The sequence below is a fragment of the Sphaeramia orbicularis genome, chromosome 10, assembly GCF_902148855.1.
Source record: "Sphaeramia orbicularis chromosome 10, fSphaOr1.1, whole genome shotgun sequence".
Taxonomy (NCBI): Eukaryota; Metazoa; Chordata; class Actinopteri; order Kurtiformes; family Apogonidae; genus Sphaeramia; species Sphaeramia orbicularis.
In genome coordinates, this window is record NC_043966.1 from 37220466 (window position 1) to 37242792 (window position 22327).

The 22327-nt window shown below is 38.2% G+C and overlaps 1 protein-coding gene and 1 long non-coding RNA gene across 5 annotated transcripts in view; one reads left to right on the forward strand and one right to left on the reverse strand.

The window, feature by feature from the left end:
• LOC115426896 (connector enhancer of kinase suppressor of ras 2) overlaps positions 1-22327 on the forward strand; it is a 98531-nt gene that overhangs the window by 45830 nt on the left and 30374 nt on the right. For all 4 annotated transcript variants that reach the window (XM_030145132.1, XM_030145133.1, XM_030145135.1 and 1 more), the window contains exons 9-11: positions 8839-8985; positions 19397-19524; positions 19639-19850. In XM_030145132.1, coding sequence (XP_030000992.1) covers positions 8839-8985; positions 19397-19524; positions 19639-19850 — 487 coding nt within the window. The remainder of the gene's footprint in view (positions 1-8838; positions 8986-19396; positions 19525-19638; positions 19851-22327) is intronic.
• LOC115426900 (uncharacterized) lies at positions 1966-22108 on the reverse strand. The gene is made up of 3 exons (XR_003936401.1): positions 22099-22108; positions 13445-13450; positions 1966-2074 (listed from the first exon to the last, which is right to left on the reverse strand). It is a non-coding gene; the product is annotated as an uncharacterized LOC115426900 (long non-coding RNA).

A 22327-nucleotide genomic window follows, 5' to 3' on the forward strand; every position in this document is an offset into this window, starting at 1 on the left:
TGCATAAATGCTCTAACTCTCAACATCTACATTATCATTTTTCTGCTTCTTTACAGTGGCAACAGCATGCATTGATAGCTAAAAAATAAAAATGATGATCAAAGAATAGTGGGAAAAAAGACCAATTGCTCAAAACTAGGCTACAGTTTACAACAGTCTATCTACCAAAAAACACCGTATTATCTTCCAATATCCAGACCTAATTCTGTAGGTTTGAATTAATGACTCCTATCAAAAATAAATGACCAAAGTGCTGTCCTGTCCTTGGATGCCCTCCTTTTTGTTTTGGTGGCTGGAGTTTTGATGTGGGCCAGAGTGAACAGGAATCGGGTTGCTAAAGGCTGACACAGGCTGGTCATCATTATGTCAGGAATAAGGTCAGAGCAGTTGTGCGTCTCTTTGTGGATGTATGTGCGTTTGAGGCCTCTGCGGACACTTCCAGTAGCTCAGACCAGTGTCACCAATCAATGGCCTGATGAGTCCTGTGAGCTCTGAGACAGTCAGTCCACAGCCACAGAGAAACACTGCAGTCAGCTGTTACCATCCCTGTCCCTGAGAATCCTGGTCCGTCGTTTACTTCAACACCACAGACTATGTATTATACATACAGTAGTTTAGTACTTAGAACTGTGTTAGTATGTGTACTATTTTAGAAGATGAAACAGACATAGTACAAAGACATGTAACAATGAATTGTGTAATGCATTATGCAGCCTACTGTCACCACATTATGTAATACACTGCTTGAAAACAAATATGTTTACATTTCCTCATTTTTAATTAATTTTAGTCCTTAGAAAATGCAGGAGTTGAATTTATTTATTTATTTTTTTGATTAAAAAATAAATAAACAAAGAGGCTTGGCTCTACATAGGATTTTTGAGTGGCTTCAAAAGACGTCCAACTGGTGGTTAAATTGTGAGGAGGGGGAGCCCTTTTGTAGCCTACGGTCAATGTACATCTTATTTCACAAGCATTTACATAATATTGCCCTCATATCGCCCACAACTTTTGTCAGACATTTTTTTGTTCGGTTTTAATGTGTAGGCTGTGTGATTGAATAGTTATTTAAACAATGAAGATGTTTATACTTTTCAATGTATTAAAAATGAACATAAATTAGCATGGGATTTGAGCCCTGGTCTCCCACACCACAGTCAGTAACGTTACCCACTGAACTATCCAACCACTGATATACTGTAAATCAGGGGTGTCAAACTTTTCTCTAGGGGCCAAATTTAGCCCAATTTAATCTGAAGTGGGCCAGACCAGTAAAATAATAGCATGATAGCCAATAAATAATGACAACTCCAAATTGTTTTAGTGCAAAAAATAACATTCAGTTATGCCAATATATACATTTACAAACTATCCAAATAAAAAGGATGTGAATAACCTGAAAAAAATGCAATTTGTTAAGAAATATTTGTACAATTTTATCAATATTATGCCTCAACTTATCATTTATACATGTGCATTACAGATCAGATCTACAAAGGCACAAAACATGTAGTAACAGGCAGAATATTGTTAAAATTGCACTTTATTTTCTTTAGACATTTCAGATTGTTCATATTTGTTCAGGTTACTGACGTTTTATTGTTAAAGGATAGTTTGTAAATGTAAACATTTTCATAATTTAATGTTTTTTGCACTAAATCAAAGGGGAAAAATGGTGCTGTCATTATTTATAGGTTATTATGATATTATTTTTGAGTTTGATGCCCTAACTTGCACTTTGCAAATTCATCTCAGGGGCCGGATTGGAACCTTTGGTGGGCCGGATTTGGCCCCCGGGCCGCATGTTGGGCACCTGTTCTGTAAATGGTAGTAATATTACCTAATGAGCTATCTGCCGATATATGTATTAAAATATCGTGGTGGCAGATCAATTTGTCTTGGTCATTTTAAAAGTAGCTCAATAAGTGGGGAATAAGTGTGGCCAACCCTACTGTAGGCCTTCCATTTAGAATAGATCATGGTTTAGATGAGCGGCGCTTTGATGTTGACGTACTGAGATACTAGAATTATAGAATGTGTTATGATGTAACGTCTGACAACCCCATGTAGCTGACTCAGGTGTGTCTTTGGGTCGCCTTGTACATATTCAACTTCATAGTTATTTTGTTCATCAGGAGATGAAATTGAATAACAGACATAGTAGAGGGTTGTTTTATATTTAGGGAAAGGGAGCTGACCTCTGGTGCACTCTGGCCCAATTTAACCTATGCATCCAGTCAATATGGTTATGGGTTATAATTGAAGACATCCGCCTATAATTGTTAAACCTATGTCATCTAAACAACCAGTTCAGACGTTTTCAGTTATAATTAATATAAAATATTCAAACCAACTATTAAAGTAGATCACCATTATAGTTGCCCCTGATCTTAATATAAATATCTACAAAAAAACAGCAAAAAGTTGCTCTTTTATCATATTTTTACCCTGCAAATATAGCCAAACAGAAACTTCACGTCAAGGGTTAACTCAGAGAAACACATTCATACATTTATTTCTAGTAGAGTCAATACCTGCAATAATCCTGTTACAAGGCTTCCCCTCAAAAGACTGCTGCTACAGCCTGTATTTTGCAATTACAACCACAGTATGTAATAACTTGCTGAAAATTATGCAGATTATTACAGATTGTAGGTGTTCACCACATGATCAAGTGAACATTTACTATATTTTCTCACAAAGATAAGCAGTCAGAGTTGCAGAAGGTTTACACAACAGATGCATAATTGTGTAGTAGCACCATTTACAGTTTATTCACCCATGTAGTGATGATAAATGCTTTGGTGAAAGCCAGTTTCATTTTTGGAGAACTATATCTTATTTTAGTATGTTTTAATATGAGTGTCATTATGATATGTAAAGTCAGTAATTGCATTTTATTTGCCTCTATGAAAATGGTCCCTAAAAACCGGACAGAGGGGTTAAAAATTCAAAGCAGATGCAGACTAATTTTACGAAGCAAATTTGGAAACACTTAGGGTCGATTTTAAAAATAAATGTTTACTGAGATAAAAGAGAAACTATTTTTCAGATAAAACACATTTTTATATTATTTTTATATGATTTTTATAAAAAAATCCTTATGTAACACTGTAAAAAAGACAGGAAAATTACTTGCTGCTATTTTTCAAATATCTATTGTCTCACAGGTACATTTTGGGTATCAAACTAATTATGCTAGGCAGTGTTTCACAAAAATGACCGCTGTTGAAAAATCTCTCAATTTATTTGTTTAAATGGGCAGGTTCCATGTGTAATGTGAGTGGACATGATGGGTTTCATGTGAAACCTAGAATGAGAAACCTGCATGTCTGGATTAGAAAAACCTATAGGATCATCAAATATAACACAGTGTCTTTATTTATAGTGGTATATAAGACCATTTCAAGCTATGTTTTCCAGATCAAGTGCAGACACTTAGGTAGCTTTTCATGTCCCAATTTTTGTCTTATTTCTGGCCCCAATATTTTATTAAAAAATCATTAATTTTGGGATGGCTCAGAGCAAGAGTATAATTTTTTTTTGCATTTATCTGAGGTCATCATTAAGTACATCCTGTGATCTTTTCAAAACCAATGCCAGGCTTGTCCACATCCCATTTAATATAGAAAACTTTGGTTTGTTATTTGTTTGTTTGATTCCCTCATAATTGAACCTAAGTTATAAGTTTAAGTTGCAGTTTAGTTTGTTTCCCGTTACTTTTCCAGGACACTGGTTGCACAGTGGATTGTGCTTTAGAGAGAAGATTTGTGTCAGTCATTATTAGTAGTTTTGGTGCTGAAACAAAAATGAGACTGAAAAACTATATTTGTAAAGGTGAATGTCAGAAATGCAAACTAGGGCTAAAATCATGATTACTGTTATCGTGATGTATTTCTATATCGTGATACACATTTGTGTTTTGTCTTCAGGGTTTATTTTGTTCATATTTGTAGTTAAAATATTTCCACATGTTTTAATATTCTGATGTTATTACTTAATTTCGTTTATATACATTTTGATGGTTGAAACATTTTATTTTTATAGTAGTTTTGAATGTTCATCTCTAGATTTCTGAACTCTTCTGCTGCTCTGTCAAGTGTTTGTCATGTTCTGACCATAAAGAAAAGTTTAAACCACGTACTGTTTTTAGATTGTCCTCACCGCATATTAACAAAATAAGAAAATGATTGAAATAAACGCTAAATCAGGTAACAGGGGACTCTATGCATGCAAATATAAACCATTTACATCTTCACAGTTTTTTTTTAAGTTTTTCAAATAACGTAAATCACTGAAACCAGCCCTTGACTTGTACAAAGCTTTTTATTGTGACAATACATTTGGCCGTATCAGTCAGATCCAATACAAACTCTAACCTACTGTGCTTCAGCTCTACACACAAAACACTCATCCAAACCAAACTAGACAAGCTTTATGGGACTTTATCTGTACTTTTACCAACATGGCTCCCATTATGACTTCATAGTATTAAAGGGAAGTGGTAATAATATTGAATATTTCATTACAATGGTACCTTTCAATGGGTTTTGCTACATATTAGGCAGCAAGTGAATATTTAGTCCTTGGCGTTGATGTGTTGGAAGCAGCAAAATAAGCAACGTAAGGAACTGAGTGACTTTAACCAGGTCCATACTGTAACAGTGATGACTGGGTCAGAGCATCTCCACAACTGCAGGTCTTGTTGGGTGTTCCTGGTATGCAGTGGCGAGTTTCAGCCAAAAATGGACCAAGGAATTGAGTAATTCAACATCTGTTGGAGGTGTTGGACAAATAAGTCCAATCCATGGAGGTACACTTCTACTTACAGGACTTTAGAGATCTGCCGTTGACATCTTGGTCCAGATACTACAGTATACCTTCAGAGGTCGGGTGGAGTCTAGGCCTCAGGTTAGAGCTGTTTTTCTGGAAAAGGTGAACCTACAGAATATTAACAGGTGGTAATAACATTCTGCTCACATAGATGCTGGATTGGTTGAGATCTGGTTGTTGTTCTTAAGATACTTTTGGTTGGTTTTAACCACTTTACACTGGGGATAAACAACAAGATCTGGAGATGCTCTGACCCAATGATTTAACCATCACAATTTTCTCCCTTGTCAAAGTTGCTCAGATCCCTCCTCTTGGCCATCGTACTGTTTCTGAGGGTGTATTCAGACCTACTTCATTTGGTCCATTTAACCCTTTTATGCATGAATTATGAGAACCCTAATCAAGATTTTTTTTTCCCTGAGTGTTTTTATTCCTCTTTAGGCATTAAAAAAACAATGTGATTAAATTTTTTTTTTTTTATGACCCTATTTTTTTACATGGAGTTACAAAAATGTCCACTCAGCTGGGCACCATGCGTTTAATTTTTGAAGCAAAGAAACATGTATTTACTGACATACTGTGTGAAAACTAGGAAATACATGTTTTTTTTAAATGTTGCTAATCTGATGTTTTCTCACATTTTAACATACTATAATAGTAGTTATTACTCACTCAAATAATGTGCAAAAAACAGCAAAACACAATAATGTAAAAACAAACAAACAAACAAACAAACAAAAAAAAACTGTTAATTACAGTCTAATAACAATTAGCTATATAATATTTGATTTACACTCAAATATGTAGCTGCAGATCAGGTTTATCAAGAACAGGAATGTTACAGTAATGGTATGAATTGCAGTGTATTATGGGATGGTGCATAAGTATCCACTGTGTTGGTTGATATGGAAGTAAAACAACAAAATCCATAAATATACAAGAGACCAGCTGTAGAATGACTGTCCACTGTAGTGACCACTGTGCATGAAAGGGTTAAACCAGATCAGAGTTCACTCCCTCAGAAAGTCCGGACTTTTTTTTGTATGAATACAAACATGCAAACTCTGATTTGAACCAAACAAGCTCCGTTTTCAAACAGACTCTGGGCCAGTTTACTTCTGGTGTGAATATAACCGGCCTCAAGCAGAAACAAACTAAAGAATCATACTCCTTTTTGTGCTTGATGAGCCACTGTAGCTGCGTGGCTTGTGGCTAATCAATAAAACTGGAAGTAGCCGAGCAGCATGGGTAGTCAGAGCTAATAGCAGCAGCCATGAGCCGTGGACAGACGTGGAGCAACGAGGAGATTGAATGTCTCATTGATATTTGGTCAGATGCCCATATTATGCAGTGCGTCTTTGATTCACACCGTCCTGACTTTTCTGTTCAATGTCAGTGCAGTTCGTCGCATGTGTGCTTCTGGTCGCAAATTTTAGTCCATTTGCAAAAGTGCAATGAGAATGCAATCCGACCCAAACAAAAAAAATAAAGTTTATATTCGATCTGAACCAAATAAGTGGACTAAAAGACTTTCCAGGCATGAATACACCCTAACACATCAAATTCAAGGACTAAATGTTCACTTGGTGCCTAATATATCCCACCCACTGATAGGTCCCATTGTAATAAGATAATCAAAAAAAATGAATACCACTTTGCCTGTGAGTGGTTAGAGTGGTATTGCTGATTGCTGTATCGAAGTTTCTTTTTCTTGTGAATATATGACTATTCTTGAGCCATTTCTTGGACTTTCCAGGCATGAATACACCCTAACACATCAAATTCAAGGACTAAATGTCCACTTGGTGCCTAATATATCCCACCCACTGACAGGTCCCATTGTAGTAAGATAATCAAAATGAATACCACTTTGCCTGTGAGTGGTTAGAGTGGTATTGCTGATTGCCGTATCGAAGTTTCTTTTTCTTGTGAATATATGACTATTCTTGAGCCTTTTTTTTGGAACATTTCTCTCCATTCTAAGAAAATTTTTGCTGCCTGCAGTGACCCTAATACACCATCGTAGTTAATCTGCTGTGCTGCACAAGGACTTTGTAGCTATTACTTGTTCACAACCCCTGTCCCTTGTTGGACTCTTGCACACACAGCCACATACATGATTAAATTACCCAGTTCTTATTCATAAAAACACATTACAGTACAAACATAAAAGCCCAATGAAACACATAAAACAGAATGCACAGTGCAATTAGCTAAAATGGCTCCAGCGCTGGTTTGCTTTTAGCCAGCCCTTAACCTTTGTTGTAAAAGATGTTATATCTGTAGATGATTTGATTTCAGCTGGTAATGAGTTTGCAGACTGTTGTTCATATTTAGATCTATGATTTGTTTTTTTACAGTCCACTTGCCATGCTCCTGGTTTCTGTGTTAGTGTCTTGTCTCTGGATCAATCTGATAGAGACTCTAAAATAGGGTTGCTTGAATTGGGAAGAGCAGTGATAGTATTTCAAGAAAAAATAAACATTTCCAGGAGAGTAAAAATGTAAGAGGAAAAGATAATAAAGTGGTAAATTTTCAGTTCAATTCAAAATAGGATTTATGACATAAAAAGAATCTGATTTCAGCAACAAAACTTCTTAAATTTACAAAAAAAACCCTCCTTGTTTTATTGAATTTGTTCTATTGTTTTGATTAATTGGACACTAATGGCCACCTGTTAAATTCACTGTGATCTGTTCAAAACCAATGTCAGGCTTGTCTATTTGTTTGTTGCTTTGATTCCCTCATAATTGAACCTAAGTGATAAATTTCAGTTACAGTTTAGTTTGTTTCCTGTTACTTTTCCAGGACACTGGTTGCACAGTGGATTGTGCTTTAGAGAGAAGAAGATTTGTGTCAGTCATTACCAGTAGTTTTGGTGCTGAAACAAAAATGAGACTGAAAAACTATATTTTTAAAGGTGAATGTCAGAAATGCAAACAAGGAATAAACTCATAATTACTGTTATTGTGATATTGTGATATATTTTTATATATTTTAAAATATTTTTTATATATTTTATATTGTGTGTGGGCTTTTGCTTTAGAGAGAAGAAGATTTGTGTCGGTCGTTTGTAATTTTGCTGTTGAAACAAAACATTAGACTGTTGCTTGAATTGTATAAGCTGTATGAGTATGTATCCTTTATAGCACAGGTGTCAAACGTATGGCCCGAGGGCTAAAACTGGCCTGCCCAAGGGTTCAGCCCAATTCAATCTCATGTGGGTCAGTCAGTAAAACACTCTCATAACAACCTATAAATAATGACAACTCCAAATTTTTGTCTTTGAGTGTAAAAAAAAAATTAATTACATGAAAATGTTTACATTTACAAAGTATCCTTCCATAAAAAAACAGATGTGAACAACTTGAAATGTCTTAAGAGTACTTAGTGTAATTTTAACAATATTCTGCCTGTTACTAAAGGTTTTGTGCATTTTTGTAGATCCACTGTGATCTGTAAGTTGTAATGCACTTGTGTAAATGATAAACTAAGGCATAAAATTGTTAAAATTGCTCTTATTTTTCTTAGTAAATTTAAATTTGTTCATGTTATTCACATTTTATTTTCATATTTGATCTAATTTGTAGATGTAGACATTTTCATTATGTGATTTTGCTTTTTTCACTCTAAAACCTAGAGAGAAGTTTGGAGTTGACATTATTTATATATTGTTATGTTATTATTTTACTGGTCCGGCCCACTTAGATTATGTTGGGATGTATGTGGTCCCTAAACTAAAATGAGTTTGACACCCCTATTTTATAGCATATGTATCTTGGCTGCATGAATAGATTAGTCTTCAATTATGTGGTGGCACCAGTTAATGGACGGTCAAACTCTACTGATGTTTTTGTTGGTCTTCAGCATTTGGTATTTTGGACAGGGGGCACCTGAATCCCTGTGTGTGTGTGGTGGTTTTCCTCAGCGGTGTGTTCTTTCCAACATGCATGCTCAGTGGACTGCAGCAGTTTTTTGTGGTAGCCCCGGTGTATGTGTCCTCAGGTGGGCTGGCAGCTGAAGAACCTGGTCAATGCTCTGAGAGAGGACCCGTGCGGAGTCATCCTCACGCTGAAGAAAAGGCCCCAGAACACCCTGAGCTCCACGCCCGCTCTGCTCAGGAACGTCCGCTGGAAACCACTTGGCCTGCAGGTAAAACAGCAGAAAAAAAACCCCTAAAAAATAAAACACCTGCTTTGTTCACAGCAGGATATTCCCCACTCTCTGACCTGAAAAAGCCTAAACTCACTTGATGACACGCTACTCTTCAAGCATTGCTATATTTCAAACGTAACAAGGATGCGAGAAATCGAATTTTGACCTCATTCCCTTCCTCTACATAGGCACACACTGTACATCTGCACACTTTTGGTACAGTTATGATTTTTGGAAGCATAATTTAACCCTATGTACAGGAAGCTTTCTTACACCTCTGGCTTTAACTTTTTCTTCTTCTCTTTTTTCTGCCCACACTCTGATTTCTCCTACTGGCATTTTAAAGAATTATTTCCAAAAGGAACCGGTCCACTGTTGTGACCTTGCATCAGTCCATCTTTTGAGAGTTTTAACATATCTCTTATTTTCACAGCCTACTGTACTGCCAGCACTTCACAAATGCGTTGATAGCTGAACTTACACCTTCAGGGAATTTATGCCTGCCAGCCTTTTTTTTTTTTTTTTTTTTTTTTTTTTTTTTTTTTTTTAGATCGAGATATCTTGAGATGGGAAGTAAGCTACAACTGAAATTGGAGAAAATGAAAACCCTGTATTGCAAGAAATCATATCCCTGCAATTCTGAGCACTGTCAATTGATCCAGATATAATAATACGGGTTGAACTTTCGGCCAAGAGCTAGTCTGGGGCAACACAAGGTCACTAAAGGCTCCCCCTTCATGTTCATATTTGCTGAAACCGAAGTCTCGATTCGTTCAACCTTTGCCCCGAAGGACATCTTTTTAAATGCGTAAGGCTTAATGCATGAAATGCCCATTTTTCAAGGCTCAGAGCACATTTCACTTGAGAGCAAATACTTTGTAAATCTGTCACTCATTCAGAGGTACCCAGAAAATATCACTCGACAATTTTAGAAAAGAGCGAGTTGTGTTGAGACGGGTGGAGGGGTGAGGTGAAGGTTATAGTCTGACGCCTGCCTGAGTGCTTTGTGAAGCAGCGACTGTCTTGTCAGAGCCTGTGTTCCACGGCTGCTATTTTTAACCCCGCATCAGGCTAATTCATTTACATGCTACGCGCATGCTTTGATCTCTGCACAAGGTTTGGACGCTCTTTGGCTTTTTCTCTCTGTGTTTTATTTTTTTCTCTCTGGGTCTTTCCTATTCTCTGTTTTTTGCCCTCTATCTTTCCCTTTCATTCTCTTTCTGTTCTTTGCAGCAGTTATGCGCCTCTACATCTTTGAGAGAACTGTAAAGACATAATGTATATATGAGAAATTCAACCACTGTAGTGCCTTTTTCGACACCCTCCCTCATCAGCGTCTCTATCTTAAACGAACTGGGGGACCCTTCTTTTCTTTCAGGTTGCTGTCGTGTTATATCATGGCTTGTTAGCACTATGATCTTACTGTGTGCAACAGTGAAGAATTGTGGGAATTTTTTTTGTGTTTTTTTTTTTTTTTTTTTTTTTTTTGTCTTTTCTTTGCGCGCCATGAGTGTTCTACCCTGATGATCTGCTAAGACACAAATGCACCGTGAGGGCTCGGATCAGAGCGCAGAGATATCTGTGGGAGAAGAGAAGAAAGGAGTGTTTTAGATTTGTTCTCTCTCAGAAAGACTGGAGCTCTTAATTATTCATAAGCAACTACAGGCAGCTCCACTGGCTCTGAAACAAGAGCCGCTACTCAGCAAATACTGGAGATAATTCACTGAATCCAAAATATCCTGCTAAACAGCCTGTATGTGCGTGCTCAATGTGGGTGCTCACACATTCCTATCCTGTCCATCTGTACGTGCACAAGCAAGTGTGTTTCTTACGGAGGGTTGTATCCATTATGAGCTCTTTTGCGCCTTTGAGAAGGGAAGGAACTGGGTCATTGCACTCTGTTCGCTTGGCTTTGGATACATACTGTACAGTCGCAAACAAACACAAATATAATCACATGCACGCTCGTACCTCTAAGCTTGGTTTTGGAGGATGAATTGCACGGCTGTGAAGTTTAGCCCAAATGTGGCAGATATTCAGATGGATTATAACTGAATCCACAAAGGAAACAATTTATCTCTGCAAATTATCATGTGATTCCAGGTCCAAATCCTTCCATGGCAACCTCTTTTATGTCTTCTAAATATCCCACATCTCTCTCCCTCTCTTCCTCGATGTGTTTGCATGTGTGTGTAATCTAGTAAGTAGGAGCGTTCCAATGATCCACTGTAATTGCAACAATGATGCCAATGATTTTGACAAAGACGTTGTGTTATTTTGATGATAAATATTCTGTGCATGCTTGTTTGTTTATACATACATGTTGCTAAAGGCTACATCAGCATCCCCATCTCAGGTCATACCGTCAGTCACGTGTGTGCTGCACATTGTCCGTGGCCCTGTTTTCATATATGTGTTTCATATTTAGGGACATAAATAATTACTGTTTGTGAATGGATGCTATTTTAGGTAACATGTGTTGGCTGGTTATGTATTATTGATGGTCCATGTAAATGGGTGAGGGGTTAGGCCACATATAATGGTGTTACAATGCATTTGTGGATTTTTGTTGTGTTTGTTGAGTTTTGGAGAGATGGTGAATTAAAGTGTCTGACATCCTTTCAAAATGAATGTAATGTAATTATATTTATGACAGATGTGTCCATTTAAAGGACTGGTCCATAATTAGGTCATTATATAGGTTGAATAAACCATTAATAAATAACTTATGGCAGTTTTCATACAGCGAGTCAGGCTATTTGGCAAGGTTGATACTGTTAAATCTCAGATCTTACTTGCTGCTTAGCTTTCTTTAACATGTTAAACCACCTATTAATAAAGTTACTACAGTATATAACATACGAGAGAGCCGTATTGGAAATTGTACAATATATCACCATTCAGTAATGAGTTACTAACATAGAAAATACCAACCAAGTTTAGGTGCTGTCAGTAAAAATGCCTACAAAGATGTAATGTTTGGTTTTCTTCATTAATCTAGTGTGTTTATTTCACTAAACATTTATAAGAAATAACCATGAACCCTGTAACTGATTTCACAACCACTGCTCTCATGATTATTAATATACGAGTAGAGCTCCATGTTTATCTTAGAGATACAGTATAAAGCATTTTTAAAGGTACAGTTTGTAGGATTTTTATTGTGTTCTTTCCAATAATCAGTCTAATTACTGATTATAATTGAAAAATAGTGCTCAATAAGTCAAAAAAACCAAATTTGTTCAATTACCTTTAACCTAGAAAAACCCGTTTAAATATAAATAGCGCAGGTACTGCCTGCTTGGCGCCGCCGTTATCGGCGCCATTTTTTTTCCCTACATGAGCCTACAGAGGACAAAAATCGAAGTAGCCGCCTGCAGAACAGGGTGGGCTTCTCCATATCGTAACTGCCGAAAATTCCGTGATGGGCCCACAGAAGTGATACCAGTGTAAGTCAGTGACAGGCATCAGCTGTGGTCCACACACGGATCCCCTGATTCAAATATAACTGCATCAGGATCACTCATCTTATAGGGTCCATGCAAGGTTGTATTAGAAAAAGGGGATCAGTGTGTGGTCCACATAAGATGAGTGATCCCGATGCATTTAAATCAGGGGATCTGTGTGTGGACCACAGCTGATGCCTGCCTCCGACTTACATTGGTATCACTTCTGTGGGCCCATCATAGAATTTTTGACGATTCCGTGACACCACCACAGATTTTGAGGTAGGGGTCTGTGGTCATTACATGTTATTACGCGGAATTCTGCGAGACCAGGTCGATGGAAGTGATGACAGAGAAGTTGAGGTGCTCGCCATTTTGGCAGGTTGTGGAAACGAAGTATTCGAAAATTGTGAAAGATACAGCCAAGGCTTTTTATCCCAAAGTGCCAGTCGTTAGGTAAGCGCAACACTGGAACAGAGAAATCGCGCTGTCTTTGCGTTGATTCAGGTATTTGCTGTCACCTAGGGTAGGGGAATTATGCACTGTACCTTTAACGTAAGTTACCAGCACACAAATGTGACTCAAAAATATCTGTATTATATAAAATACTCTCTATATAAAGCACATTTGTTGTCATCACACAAGCTATAATAATGTAAGATCTTACACATGGCTTGAAAATGTCAATTTACTTCTGCTAACACATAGCATGCTAATTTATCTATCATTTATTATTTATATAAATCCTTTCACAGTTGACTCTACTTTTCCTATATGTTTTTCTATATTAATATTTTGTATTAAGGATGCCAGCATGGAAGGCAAAATACTGTGAACTTCCAGACCAGACTTTGGGCTAAATCATTAATTGGAAAGTCATTGAATGCTCAGTTTTATTAGACCTGCAGCATTAAATTTATGTGAATGATAATGTTTATGTTTATGTTTATGCATTTGGCAGATGCTTTTTTTCGAAGCAAATAACATCTAAAGTGTTTTATTTGTATTACTTTGGGCTTAACTGTCATTACAGCTGCAGCTAGCTGTTTTAACAATCAAGTATACAGAATCTGCGTTAAAGCTGCCTACAGTACAAATCCAAAAGATTAGCAGTTTATTATCAGATACGATGTGACAAAGAAAAGCATCAAATCTCCACATTTGAGAAGGCACAATCTGTCAACTTATCGCATTTTAAGCAAAAATTAAATGATTATCAAAATTGTAAGTGCAATTTTTTATCTACTGTAAAGTGGCCTCATCAGGACATAAGAAATGTATTAAGTAAAGAACATATATGACTAAATAATTGCAAAAACAGCTAATTTATTGCAACGTGATTTTTGATGACTGCACTCTGGGCTAATTGGTTGTTTGGATATCAAGCTTTCATCATTAGTTGCTCAGTTTCATTTAAAATTCAGAAATAAATTGGCCTTTGCAGTAAATACCATCATATTATGACATTTCTATTCTTTAAGGATTATCTTACATTATTACACACAATCAAACATAACATATGTATATGAGGGTGTTTCATACTATTTCAGAGGGCTTATGTGTTTTAGCATTAGTTTGTTTCAATAAAATATATAAATTCACACCATTTTGGACCCTTATGACTACCGTAACAGTGTACAAAAAAAAAAAAAAAATCTACTTGTTAAGACATCCACTGGAGACCAGATGGAACCATTACATTTAGTTAGTTTAGATGCTCTTCACAATGATTTAACACTCATTTGTTTTAGGTGGCGCCCAATTTAGCTTGTGTGCTGCCTACTGTTTATAATCATAGGGGGAAAGTATGCATATGTTGTTATTTAAATATAAATGCAAAATACAGTCTCAAAAATCCAGCACTGGTCAGACTGCAGTTGAGAACATTTGCATTGTTTGTATGTATTATTTATAGTGAACTAATGAGAACACATATAGGTCAGTAAGAGGTAATGAATTCATCCAGTCCAACTGCATAGTTTATATTAACCCTATTTATTATTCTTTGTGTCCTTTACACGGTCAAGATATTAAATGTATTATATTAGTGTATTTGTCCAAGTTAATGTGTTTGCGTGTGCACATGTAATGGAGGTGAAAGGGGGAATACTGGTCTGGAGAAGATATGAGTAGCAGATTTTTAGGTAGTTTAAAGTGGACACAGCAGGGGCCAAATGATTTAAGTGCTGTTTTAACAGACTGGAATAGCGCCTGCTGCGGAAGTCCCATCTCTCTCTACTTGTAGCCCTCCAACCCCCCTTTTTTCATGCCGGCAGCAGTGGGCTGTAATCACTAAATTACTGTTTTCAGTCTCAGCTCTAGTCACCACACTGCACAGCTCCCCTGTCTTACTCTCCCTCTCCTGCACTCTTCCTTTCTGTCTCTGTCTTTGTCCTATTTCCTCTGCTTTCCTCTCTCTCTCTCGTCTCCTGTCTTTCCACCCTGTCTTCATTATTTATTGTGAGGCCGTCTTACAGTAAGCTCCCTTCACAAGGGGAAGACTGTGCGAGATAGAGGCAGGGCCTGAGGGTGGAGGCAGAGGGAGGAGGGATGGAGGGGGGAGAGGATGGAAAGTTTGGAATATGAAATGAACGCCTAATGCACCGCTGATGAAATGATGAAACACTGGGGTTCCTTAATGAGAATGCTGCCTGCTTCCGCATCGCTCAGCCTCTGTCTGTTTATCCATTCTGTCCACACACACACACACACACACACACACACACACACACACACACACACACACACACACACGCATCTCCTCTCTGAAGTGAAGCGTATTCCTCAGACATACAGTAAAACGCTCCATTTTTCAAAATCTGGAAACCTTTTCCTCTGGGACAAATTGTCAGAACGAACCACGTATTTGTCACCCCAGGTGTTCCAGCAAAGAACAAATCTAATTCATTTAAAATTTGGACTGAGCTCCTATGACATCAGACATGAGGCGTCCTGTCCTCACAGAGGACCTGATGACACATGAATCCACGCGTACAGCTCAGTTAGGATGCCACACTAGCTTTCCTCTGTCCTCTTCCTCTTTTGCGGTGTGAAGGTTTGGGGGGGCTTAAGAGAGAGGAAGAGAGTGAAGAGGAGGGGTTGTCATGGGAACAGACATGGAGAGCTGTGTGCGAGTGAAGAGGCTTGAGACAGAGAAGACAGGATAGTGAAGCGTTTGAACATGGGAGACAAATATACATAAAGAATAACGTACAAACAGACGCAGTTGGTGGACAGGCAACTGTTTGGGGTCCTGAGATGTTACGAGGCCCCTGACAGCTGAAAAACTTCACGCAACACAGTAGGCGTTTCTCAACACGTATTCTTTTCTGTTCTTCTGATCTTGTGAAACATCATTAGTCGTGGCCCAAGTACTGTTCCATTCAAAAGTTCACACACACCAAGTTCAGATGGAATACCCAGATGTTGTTCTTGTCTGCTAACTTAAACCAAGGATGCACTGGTTGGTGACTCATGTGGGCTTGAGTGGCAAATACCCTGATGCATTTCAAGCTACTCTCGAAGGCAACGCCAGCCTCTGTGACAGTTTACCTCAGAAATGCAATATTGAGTAGATGATCGTCACCAGATGATGTGATACAATGGTTGAACACGTGCGAGAAGCAGAATAGTGAGAAATACATCTTTATTATCATGATATGGGATTCAACGAAATTTGTCTATCCAGTTTTGAAGATTATACAAAATGTATAAACCATATAAATGACATGTAAAAAGTACAAATGTATTGGAATCAAATCGAGTCATATATTGTGGTGGATTGTGGGAGTATGTTAGTGAGCCAATGGTGGAAATACAGCAGAGCCAGGAAGGAAAGTTCACAAGGACGCAACTGTTCCAATTGCACTTGTGTTCTTAGGAAGTCTGTTCTCTGGGACTGTTCTTACCAAGACCCTACTCACCGAGTTCGCAAGTCCAAACTTGACGAACTATGCCCAGTGTCTCAAAAGGTGGCAACTGCACTTCCCCTTAAACATTCAATGGGCCATCCTTGCATTTGTTGTTTATAATTGTGCTTACTGTATATAACTACTAATCTCAACAGAGACTATTTTATAAAGTGAAATTTCCTGTTTTTCTGGGATTATGTTATTTAGTTGTAAAATCATTATCTATTTTGTTTTGAAAAATCCTACTACTACTGACAGTCATGGCTTAATCTTAAATTGTAATACCGCTCTTGGTCAGTAGATGCTGGCACCAAAAAAGCCTGACATTGATAGACAAATACTCTAATAAGTGTACTGGTAATCTTTTTTGTATATGACTGCTCCATCATTAAGATTTTAGGGGCCATATCTGATTTTAGGGCTGTATCTAACATTCAGAGCACCCGTGTAGAGAACACAACATATGTTGTGATTAATCAAGTTTTACTAACAAGATGGTCAGATGATGTGGTGATGTGAATGTTCTACTGCAGGGGTGTCAAACATATGACCTGTGGCCCACCAAAGAGGTGGATCCAGCCTGTGGGATGAATTTGTGAAAAGAAAAAATTACACTGAGATATTAACAGTCAATGTTGTCAAAATCATTTTAGTTCAGGTTCCACATAAAGACCAACGTGATTTCAAATGGGTTGGACCAGTAAAATACAATCTTAATAACCTATAAATAAGGACAACTTAAAATGTTCTCTTTGTCTTAGTATAAAAAAGTTAAATTACATGAATATGTTTACATTTACAAACTATCCTCTCCCAAAAAAATGTGAATAACCTAAACAAATATGAACATCTTAAGATAAGATATACATTATTGTGTAATGGTTTGAGTACAAAAACTGAACCCACATGCAAGACCCAGAGACTGTAAAAGTATACAGTGTTTATTAAACACAAAGTTAACTGACAAATCTCTGATAGTGTTAATAAACAGAATCTTGAAGACACAGAGTCCTGGGTTCTTCACGGGGTTCGTGAGGTGGACCGGAGATGGGACCCCACAGCCCGGACCAGTAAAACACGTCGGGAATCCGACGGTAAAACAGGCGAATAGGTCGAACACACGTTGAATCGTTGGAGGCAGAGGCACAGACAAGGGTCAGGCAAAAAGGCAGGAGTCAGAGAAGGCAGACTGGGTCAAAAACAGGCAGACAGACAGGATCCAAAAAACGCTGGTAAGTATCACACGGTGGTAAATACAAACTGGCAACGGACAAGGGGAAACACAGGGCTTAAATACACAAGAGGGAGGGAAGACAATGAGACACAGGTGGAACAAATCAGGGCGGGGAAAGGTAATCACACAGGTGGGCCACATTAGAAACAGGAAGCAAAGACACCAGACATGACACATGAGGAGAGCCTAACAAAATAAAACAGGAAACGACAGACAAGACAGACAAAACCAGACTAACGTCTGGGAGCAGATGTGACATATTGGGGAAATTCCAAGCTTGAAATGTCTTAAGAGAAATAAGTGCAGTTTTACAATATTATGCCTGTTACTAAATGTGTTGTGCATTTGTAGATTCACTGTGATCTGAAAATTGTAATGCACATCTATCAATGATCAGCTGAGACATAATACTGTTAAAATTGCAAACTGAAATTTCAGATTGTTCATATTATTGCCATTTTAACCCTTTCATGCACAGTGGTCACTACAGTGGACAGTTTTTCTCCAGCTGTTCTCTTGTATAATCATGGATTTTGTTGTTTTAGTTTTATATCAACCAACACAGTGGATACATATGCACCATCCCATAATACACTGACATTCATACCATTACTGTAACTTTGCAGTTCTTGAGAAACCTGATCTGTAGTTACATATTTTAGTGTAAATCAATTGCTAATTATTAGACTGTAATCAGCAAGTTGTTTTTTTTTTTTTTTAAGTTGTTGTGTTTTGTTTTTTTGCATATTATTTGGGTGAGTAATAACTACTATTATAGTAAGTTAAAATGTGAGAAAACATCAAATTAACAGCATTAAAACATTTTTTTTTTCAGTTTTCACACAGTATGACAGTAAATGCATGTTTCTTTGCTTCAAAAATTAAACACATGGTGTCCAGCTGAGTGGACAATTTTTGTAACTCCATGAAAAATAGGTTCATTAAAAAAAAACAAAAAAACAAATCAATCACATTGTTTTTTTCATGCCTAAAGAGGAATAAAAACACTCAGGAAAAAAAAAAATCTTGATTAGGGTTCTCATAATTCATGCATGAAAGGGTTAATAAGTGATAGTTTGTAGATTGTAAAAATTTTCATGATGCATTTGTACTTTTTTCCCTCTAAAACATCGAGAAATGTTTGGAGTTGTTATTTATAGGTTATTATGCCATTATTTTACTGGTCTGACACACTTGAGATCATATTGGTTCTGAATGCGGCCCCTGAACTAAACTGAGTTTGACAGCCCTGTTGTACTCTGTCATTGATTTAGCAGTAGCTTACCCATCACCATCAATCCTCACACTTCCAAAACTCCACCCATTTGTCCAAATATGGTTGCTTGTGGCTCCAAAAACTCAGGACGGCAATGCTAAAATGTAAACTCCAGGTTTCTAAACAGTAATCCATAAATCAATATTTAGCATCGTAACAGCTACATCCATGTCTTTAATAAATTCTATGTTCAGGACATTGTTGCGATGGACACTAGTTATAGTAGGAAAGTCTAGGATCGTCTCCTCATACAAACACAGCAGTTCTCTGGAAATAACTTTCCATCTGTTTATTTCAGTCTTTAAACAAACACTGGCTGCAGCATCACAAACACAAGGTTATCTTCCGTTGTAGCGCCATAAACTGTACTCTTGTTTGTTTTTCTGTGACACAGGGATGATGCAGGAGAAGATCTTCTGTTCACTTTCAGCAGGTTGTGTTTTAAGGCGACACCATCGTCCAAGTACATCTCAACAAAGAGGTGCAGAAATACTCATCCTTCCTCTCTCTCTTCTCTCCCTCCCTGTTTGTCTCATTTCAGCCCATCCCCACCAGCCCCACCAGCACCTCCCCTACACCTGGTGGTACTCTGGGAATGTCCAAAATGGACGCCCCCAGCATGCAGGACGTCTACATCCTCTCTCCTGTCTCCGGACTCTACGGCACCAGGTCAGGGACTCACACAGGCAGATGTTTGATGGTGGTGAATATGGTGATTATTATGATCCTGCTGATGGTGCTGATGATAGTCTTGATGACAGTGATGATAACAACTCTCCCCAGGGAGGAGCTGGGTCTGATGTCATGTGACGACATCAGCCGCTACAGTGTGAGCTCCCAATCCGGTTCCAAAGGTTCAGAGGCGGTCAGTTACTACCTGGACCAGGACAGCGGTCAGTATTTCTCTCTGCTGGAGGGAGATGGACCTCCAGGGCCTGATTATGACAGGGGCCGCAATACAGGGGTTCGCCGACGAGACAAGACCCCTACTCATGGTAAGAAGATAAAAGGTGTCCGAGTGGGCCAGGAAAGGCTCCGGCCCTGTGTCTGTTTAGCAGAGGAGCATGTGTTCTTCCACCAGTGTTTCACTTCATCTTCCACCTTTTTCTCAGAACTCCTACGTACATGTTCATCACTTGCTTCATGGCTCTGCTTTTTCATGTCTTTACTTCACGTACACACATCCCAGATACACTGACTACATGCCACACAGTCCGTCCAAAAAGACTTTCCAGCTCCCTGTCTGCCCAACCACCTGTGTCCACCACTGTCCCAAACAGCCACCGAGACATCCTCTGCGTTCTTTGGGAGACTCTCAAGTGACTGATAACGTTATGTGACAAATGGAGGTTTCTGAAGGCTACAGTGTAGTGTTACTACTTAAGGGGTCATATTTGGCTAAACCTACTTTTATTAGTCTTTGGTACATTTATTTGTGTATTTGGGGACCCTAACTAGGATTTAAGCTTGAATTTAAACCCTCTAAGTGCTGCAAAGCTATCTTTATATTCATTTAGGCAAAAACAGAGGGGAATTCTACAACCCGTTTTAATTTCTGTTTAATTTGTTATGTCTAAAAACTAGTTACATCATAACATTTGCACATATAAGGTCAAGACTTCTGATAAACATTTTTCCAGTACGCCATAATTGTTTGTCAGCAGCAGCGGTTGTAGTCCATACTGAAAATATGTCCAAACTTCGAGCCGATTACCTAAAATGTTCAGTTGTTGGTTGAACGGGACAGAGCAGCACAGCCAACAACCTGGAGGGGGTGGGGTGTGAAGTGGCTCATGTGCATTTAAAGGGCCAGCGCTCAAAACGACCTTTACCGTTTCATTACTCAGAAATAGGGTTGAAGATGGACCCAAGTATAGTATTTACAGTTTATGTAGACCACAGGGAAAGGTTTTAAAATGCATGATTTTAAAAAAGCAAAATATCACTCCATTAAAGTATGCCTGTACTGGTCATGCTTACAGCATTAATTGTGCTTTGTGTATTACTTATAAGCAAGAGAGGCGCAAATACCGTAAAAAAATCACTGTAAATGCACCACACTGGACCTTTTTATTACATGAATGACACGCAGGGGCAGAACCTGTAGGGAGCAGCCATTGCCAGCCAGAAGTGAAGTACCCATGTTGATTCTGGGTGACCAGTGCAAGTAAACAAGCAACAATCAGTGAGCAAGATTGAGCGGTTGTAATTGTTGTTTGTGCAGCTGCAAGCTTTGCACTCCACCATTGCCCTAGACATGACCCAACACTGGCCAATAATGTGTCATCTTAGACTGGTGTCTACTGCAGGGGTCAGTGACCAGTCCATCACAGCCCACGTAATTGGACAATACAATGTTACTGTGTCTCTACTGGTGCTGAAACAGCCCGTGAAGGTTAGGCGCTGACCATGCCTGACTGACAGAGCAGTGACTTAGTATTCACGCGTACTTGACAACAGGCTATAATGTAAAATTACCTGATGGAACCGCTAGTATTACACATGATCTTTTGAAATAGCTAGCAATGAAAATTCTCTACAGGTACAAATTTAAGCTGCTGTACTATTTAAGGGTCATCGCTGGAGAAAGATGTCTATGCCCTTGAAATTTAGGAAAACAACCACTCCCAAACCTAAGATTCTGAGGCTCATTTTGAAATATGAGGACAGTCTGTGCACCATAAGCACCTTTAATATAACTCTGATCAGCAACCAATACTGAGGTAAAGTGATAGATAGTATATTTTTTGGGATTATGGCATTGCTGTTCAAATTCATGTTCAGTCCACATACATATAACAATTTGTTAGTCAGCAAAGGAAAGAAATCAGTCACAAAAAGTACATTCTTAAACCTGTTTCACATGTGATTTCACTACATCAGTCACATGAAGCCTATGTGGAGATGTCTTAAACTGTAATACCACTGACAGCCACTAGATGTTCCAGAGAGGCTCTTCTCACACAGATTTACCCTGAACCCAGTCAGTCTAATTCTGTTTATCTGGTGGTGTTATGAAGTAAGCTCTTGGTTCATCTATATTTTTTTCCTGTGTTCACAAGGTTTTAGGTCAAATAGAAGGTTTGGGTACCTACCATGTGAGGCTTTGATTGACAGGCATGATTGACAGTTTGCGCACCTGCTGAGTTGAATTTTCAGCCTTTTCAATATTGAATTAGACATATTTTACTCCTGACAGACAGCTCGACTGTAAATGTGGTTCCTAACTTAGACTAACAACACCATGTCTTTGCTATGGAAACTTTGATGTTTGCAGTTTTACAGTGTAAGTAAGTGATCATTTAACATTGGCTCAACCATCACTCCTCATGATGGCTCTGCCCTTTAGGTCATTTCTGGCCCTAAAGAGCTACTTTTCTCAAGCGTCATTCTGGTCTTACTTGTTTTATTTGGACCCTCTAATAAGTGTAATATTGCTTTATCCAAATGTTCCCATCTGGCTCCAAATAGT